Source organism: Cyclopterus lumpus, chromosome 19 (assembly GCF_009769545.1).
Source record: "Cyclopterus lumpus isolate fCycLum1 chromosome 19, fCycLum1.pri, whole genome shotgun sequence".
Classification (NCBI taxonomy): domain Eukaryota; kingdom Metazoa; phylum Chordata; class Actinopteri; order Perciformes; family Cyclopteridae; genus Cyclopterus; species Cyclopterus lumpus.
In genome coordinates this window covers 8,253,907-8,260,914 of record NC_046984.1, presented here as the reverse complement: position 1 = coordinate 8,260,914, position 7,008 = coordinate 8,253,907, and the positions used below count along the sequence as shown (strand labels likewise).

General features: G+C 44.9%; 1 protein-coding gene across 2 annotated transcripts in view; it reads left to right on the top strand.

Moving 5' to 3' along the window:
- The first annotated feature begins 744 nt into the window (after positions 1–744).
- rhbdl1 (rhomboid, veinlet-like 1 (Drosophila)) overlaps positions 745–7,008 on the top strand; it is a 33,445-nt gene continuing 27,181 nt past the window's right edge. For both annotated transcript variants that reach the window (XM_034558692.1, XM_034558691.1), the window contains exon 1: positions 745–783. In XM_034558692.1, the coding sequence (XP_034414583.1) occupies positions 745–783 (39 nt within the window). The remainder of the gene's footprint in view (positions 784–7,008) is intronic.

Sequence of the window (7,008 nt, the reverse complement as noted above, 5' to 3'; positions counted from 1 at the left end):
TTTGTGTGTGCATGCCTGTCAGTAACAGACCAGACGTGTGTGTGTGTGTGTGTGTGGGGGGGGGGGGGGGGGGGTCTGTGCCAGTAGTAAGCGCAAAGCCGCAGTGGAGCCCATCCCCTGAGACGCCTTACTTGTAGTGAAGAGAGGAGCCGCAACCCATGGCCACTCCCCCCTCTTTTCCAATTGGAAAAGAGAGGCCACCTCCCTCCCCTGCCTCATTGGTATGCAGGCGCAGTGTGTGTGTATGAGGAGAGGGTAGGGAGGGAGAGAGAGAGAGAGAGAGAGGTAGCAGTCAGTGCAATGGGATAGAGGAGAGCGAGGAGGAGGAGGAGGAGGAGAGTGAATGAGAGCTGCTGGATCTGCCTTGCCTGCTTGTCGTCTGCTGAAGCTGGGTTTTACCGCCGCGCCACGCTGCACTGGCACAGAGCTGAGTCACGGCCCATTTGCACCACCGTCCACACTTTCGACATCAACAGGGAGCCACACAGCACCGGTTCTTACTCCAGCGACACCACCAGCACGGAAAACCAGGGAGAGGGCTCACCAGGCTTTCTCCATCATCAAGGGGGGGGGGGGGACACAGCAGCTACGAAGGGGCCTGGCGTTACAATTTAGGCATCAGCTGCTACCTCAACCAAATCCCCTTCAACCTTACCCCTTCCTTAACACCACCACCTCCACTCCTCTCTTGCTCCTCCCTATGCCCTTGTCCTCGGCGGCTCCTTTCACCTCCCTGGCCAGTATATGGATAGAAGCTCCCTGTTTCAGCTCATACAAGAGCAGGTAAGCGAGTGAGCAGGCAGCGGCAGAGGTTTCTATGGTTACGGGCTCCTGGCCACCTCGTCATCTATCCAGGGATTGAGACGTGGAGGCTGGGGTGAGAGCTGATGTTAAGATTGATAGCGCGGGCAAAATGAGAGCGTGAGACAACAAGACGGACGCAAGCATCATGGAGCCATGTGGGCCCAGAGAATGTGAGGTCAGAACATGGCTTATGGGAAGGAGGGGGGTGGGAGGAAGGGGGGTGTGCAAATAGAAGCATGGATATAGATGGATTGATTGGAGCATTCGCCATTTGAGGGATGACACAAAAATCATTAGTGGTCCATTACAACTGCTGCATTCGCATTTGTAGCAATCATGCTGTGTGTGCGTCTATATGGTTTGTGTGTCTGTACCTGTGAATGTGTTTCCTTGTGCATTTTCTTGTTTCTTTCTCTGTTGACCACATCCACAATCGTATCACCTCAGGGTCACCAGAACCAAAGATTACAAGATTATTCCATTTTCCTCATTTCAAGGGGTCAAGCAACGAGGCAGGTTCCTGTGAAGACCAGGTCATGGGGTTCTTCTAGAATAAAAGCTATTATTTGGCTTTAAACATTCTTTTCAGCTCTGCTGTTGAAAACACAGTGTTAGTGGTCATATTTAGGCCATTGAAAACATTTTTACTCTGGAGTCCTCTACCCAAACTGTTGTTTTTACTGTCCAGTCAGATCTATGTTTGAGTTAAGGTTTGGTCTACCATGTCCAAAATTAACAGACCAATATGGATTTGAAAGCAAAAAGCAATATCTAAATTTGGCGCGTGTGTGTGTCCAGCTCATTTTCATGTCTTGCATTTAATGCAATCTTGCACTCTGTCTCGTATTTTTGATGAATGGGGGTTTTGACTGATTGACAGCGAGATTGACCAATCATTCTGTCCACTAGAGAGGAATCAATTATCTACTGCTGGGTTTAGGGTTCACGAGTGGACCATCAGCAGCACATTGATCAACACGCTCAGGAGCCTTTAGGGAGGAGTGTGAGTGTGTCTGCAATCATGTGCACAGTTGCTTTTTTATGAATATGAATATGTTTTTATAATAAGTGGAGGAAACCTGTGTGGGTCGAGTGAGAAGATGCTCTGTGGTCACACTGGTGAGTCATGTACTGTATAAACACTCAAGTGATCACAACTATTTAGTGATACCTCAACAACACATATTCCTTCATAGACACATTTAAATGCAGTATCAAAGAGACTGACTCATCTGTGTCAATATCCATTTTCGATGTAGCGGGAGACGAAACCAATACTTCCACGTTGTAAACGTCTGGTTGTTTTATTGATTGTGGGGTTTACTCTGCTTGTGCCAGTGTGATCATATAGACAAACCATGGTCCTTTTTAAGCTCAACTCTAGACCAAATCACCCGTACTGGCTGACAACAAGCCTTTTCCTATGCAAGCATGGGAATCCATGCGGCGGCCTTTGATTTGGAAAATGTCTCTCTAATTAAACTAGAATTAAGTGAAATCTGCCAACAGCTTTTGGACTGTGAACGGGCACGCTTGTTTCTAGCAAAGCGTGCTGCTTGTCTAAACATTGGGCACGTTTTGCTCATCTTTATCCGGGAAAAGATTTTGCAGAGTATGGCAAATTTTTTTTTGCAGTTCTGGCCACCAGTTTTAAATAGTCACATTCAATGGTGACCACAGAGTCCCGCCTCTAAGGAAATCCACAAGAGCACCTGGAGGTCAAGTGCTTTGCTTGAGGGCGTCTTAGATTTAGCCATTTATAAAAGGAAAATGTTTTTCCGTCACTGCTTAGCATTTTAGTAATCTATGGTTTTAAACCTGCAACATTACAATTTTTATTTATAGACATTGAGATTTAAACTACCACTGGCTCAACATGTCCACATTTAGATATTATAGGCACTAAACTTCAATGTTTTGTTTTTTTCCAGGAATATACTTTAATTATGATGTTTTGCTCCAAAAGAAAACGGGGCATGCTTAATTTATACCTGCACTGCAGGTATAAAGGAGAGGGGATATTGCAGGCTTGTCGTACAGAACCACAAACACATGCTGCAGGGGGAGAGAAGGAGAAAGCAACAGTAGCAACATGAGTGAGTTTTTTTGTTATTAGTCTTTGTCTGCAGGAGGTTGCAATGCTGAGCTCAGACTATTTCTGGCCTATGCAGTCCCACACATATGCTCATGGTCAGAGCACGCACACAGACGCAGTTTCTCTGGTAGTCTTTCTATTGCAGCGCCTCTGATGGTCGGCAGCACTAAGTACGCTATTATTGGTAAATATCACTCCATGTGTCATTCAGTTTTTATTTGGCTTATTTATATCTCTCCCATAAAGACTTTGGGCTCTGAATATTTTGACATATTTATGTCAAGTAGAGAATAAGGCTCTTATACACTGTCCCCTTTCATCATTCTCTGATGCTAATTTACATTAAGCTGTGTTTGAAGATGCCTCTGGCTGTTTGTTCTGTGTCTAAATGCCAGGAAATGTCGTTGGATGAATGTTTGCATCAAGGAAAATCCCCTTGATGTCTCTTTACAGTAGTCACCATTGGAGGAGAGTGGTTTGGATCTTATGGCCATTCCATTGCAAAGCCGCAGTAGTAAAATGTGAGCATAACGATGGTAACAGCAGGGCAGAACCTAAATTGTGATAATTACAGAGTCAGTGGCCTAGTTGTTGGTGAACACCAGTAAGACCTGAGGGCACCAGAGACAAATCAAAAGGGTTTGCCAACATGCTCTGCCCCGTAAATGCCACTGCCCTCTGCATATGCACAGCCCTGTTCTAACTTGACAGTCTTGTTCACAGGGACCAACGTAGTAATACTGGCTCTGTTCCACAGGGTTAGTTAGTGAGAACCAGTGCTGATGCTAATTTCCCACCTCATGGAAGTTATAAGTTCATATTGTTCATTCATCAACCTTTCAAGCATTTTTATGTTTGACATCAAATAATTAATGTATTAAAAAAAATACAAATATATATCTTAAAAACAAGGTTGAAAAAGCAAAATACTTTAATTTATATATCTCAAATAATAGTTTTTTATAGATATAATATATATATATATATATATATATAATATAATCCGATATAAGAAATTTAATCAGATATCAAAAATATTGCCAATTCATTTTGTGCAACTACAATTTAGCTCATGTAAGATTACCTCATACCAGAAGTAAAGTAGGAAGAGCCTCATAAAACTAAAACCATCTTGAGCTGGCTGATAATTAAGGGGAATACATGCAAAGTGTAACCATTGAGAATCTTAACCATCTCTCTTCCTCATATGATGTGACCACAGTATGAGCTACAACTCTCTTGTCCCCCAGTCGGAGGGCCTTGTCACGGTTGTGTGTCGGCAGTTCTATCGTCCTCCCTACAGAAGACTGTGCTTCAGCCCACTGACTATCAGTCTTTCATGGAACCCTCCAGCATGTGTTCCCATGCTGGAGGGTTCACTCTTGAGCCTCTGTGGAACAGACTGATAAGTCGGTTGCGGACTGGGGTCAGTCTGAATCTGAGGTTGAGGTAATAGAGGTCCCGGGGGTTAACAGTGAGATCCTTCTCCTTCAGTCAGCATTCTCCTCCTCTTTGCCCTCCTCCGCTTCTTCGTACTCATGTCTACTTTTTTATCCCATGTCTTGTCCATCTCCTCCCGCTTGCTCTTAAGCCAGCCAGGTGACCAACACCTCCACCTCCCATCCATAATATCTTGCCCTGCCTCATATGACATATAAAACCTGCTTTTGTTTTATTACCATTCTTATCTCATTGGTCTCCTCTCATCCATCTGTATTCTATTTTTCTTTCCGCTCTATATCCTTTTCTCCTTTTGTCATCTCTTTCTCTCCCCCCATTGTGTCTTTCCTCTGCCTCTAGAACGCCAAATATGTCGGGGGAAAGGGGGGAATTCAAGAAAGGGAGGATACATAGGCAACTGGTAACCATGGCAACGTATGCAGTTTGTCAAAGTGTCACCCTCACCAGTGTTGGATCGCTTCAATAACTGCTTCCCTCTCAGTGCCTTTTTCCCTCCTTCTCTCGGCCCTTTCTTCCCTCTGTCTCCCCCTTCATGCACGTCACCAGCCTGCCCAGGAAAAAAAAAAAAAAAAAACCTGGCTCTTCATGCCAACACTCATTCATCTCAGTGTACCTCATCTCGCTAATTGATAACCCTAATTGGCTACAAGAACCAATCCTCCACCTCCGTGTCTCCTCGCAGACAATCTCTCCCATGTAACGTTCTTCCTGAAAAGGTCAGACTGTGGAGGGAATAGTATCTGCGCAGTATGACAGCTCAGCGTCAACACTTGGTTTGCGTAAATGCGTCCGACCATATACAGTGTGGCTCTGTGCTGCTGTATGCGTGGTGATGTGCTGACATACGGAGGCTGACAGTAATCAGACGTCCCCAGTGTGGCTCTCTGTTCCCCTTGTCAGCCTGGGCTGAGCCAGGAGCACATTATAATCTGATCTATCTCCCCTCTGTGGCAAGTGGATGCAGAGCATCGGAGTGTGTCACAGCCCTCTTATAGGAAAGAGAAGAAGAGCCAGACTGCTGGGTTAGGCAGACGCACCGAATAACAGACAGTGGCAAGGCATTTTAATCTCTGTGCATCTTTGTTCCAGTTCTGGCTGTGTCCGATCTTCTCGTCTCTCTTTTCATACATTCTCCCCCTTCTCCTGTTCCCTCAACCTATTAATTTTTCATTTCTTTTATTTCATCAACCGAGCTACCCTCTCTGTTGTTGTCTTTTTAATGTGCTCCCCCAACTCCCACGTATCCCCACATGTCATCCTGGTGCCCAACACGTCACAAATGCTGGCTATATCTGCACCATTTTACCTCCGAGCTTCAAGCGGAGAACGGAGTGTGTCTTAACAAACGTCCATGGAACACACAGTTAAGGGGATTATCTAAAAATAGAGCTGGGCCCGTTTTCTTTTTCATCTGGGTTCATGTTCACAAACTTGCTTGTGTGTCTTAACACTGCTGGCTGTCTGACTCAGGAGCTGAGTGTTGAGATTATATGGAGATGTGTGAGGGACAATGACCAAGAGGGAGGTTATCAAGTGCTGTATGGATATTGCCATGCAGTGTAATCAGTATAAGCCCAAGGAAAACAATGGTTGTGTGTGTACAAAATATTGGATAGTACAGGTTATGCTGTTGAGTCATGTTGGTGTACGGAAAGTAATGTTAAAGTATCAAAACTAACTAAATTGCTTCACTACATCAACCAGCAGTGAGAAGACACTCATTTTGAGTCAAGCATCATAAACCCAACCAATTAGTTCCTTCCTTGACTGGGCTCTTCCAGGTGAATAAACACATACATTTTCATCCGAGTAAAGAATTCAGATTAAATAGAATTAAAAGGATGCTTGTGTTCAACTAAATGACTGGGGGGAGAAACTGGAGACAGTGTAGGGGGAAGTAGAGCACATACAGTCAACCTGTAGAAGATACACACTCACACCAATGGATTTCCAGATTGATCTCTAGCTCCTTAGTTGAGCAGTAGAGCTTTAAGCTTTGAGCCTCCTGCAGTAGGGACAGACACGGCGCAGCATAGTTTAATGCCGCTCTCCACATTCAGCCAATGAAACGCCTTTGTCTCACCACGTCGGAGCAGGCCAGGTCCAGACTAAGGGATTTGCCTCGCGGACTCATGACATGGGCAACGATGATCCAGCACGACTGACTCCACACTGACGCAACATCTGAAAGCTCACTCCTCCCTGGGGCAACACGTAGCGGTTGGTTTACTATCTGAAACCTAATGAGGCTGTTTTAGCATTCAGGAAACAGTCAAATGAGAAGCAGCAAGGGCTCCTCCCATGTGGTCTCTTTGTACTGCTACACTTTGTCCTCTGGCGCATTTTCACAAACACAATCAGAAGTGGAGAGCTGGCATGAGAAATTAACTCTCCATCGCAGAGCAATTGGGTGCTTTTATGAGGAGGAGAAGGAGAAGGAGAGGGTGAGGGAAGAAAAAGTATGTAATAAGTATGTGAAGCTGCTGACCAAAACAAAAAAACATTACACAAACCAAGCGCAGATACAAACCCTATACTTTACAAGCCATTTTTAAGTAGGCGCTATTTTAGACTTCTATACTCTGCCATTTTTATGACACTCTCCCTCTTAAATGAATGAATTACGGGGAGCAGCGCTGGCATACAGA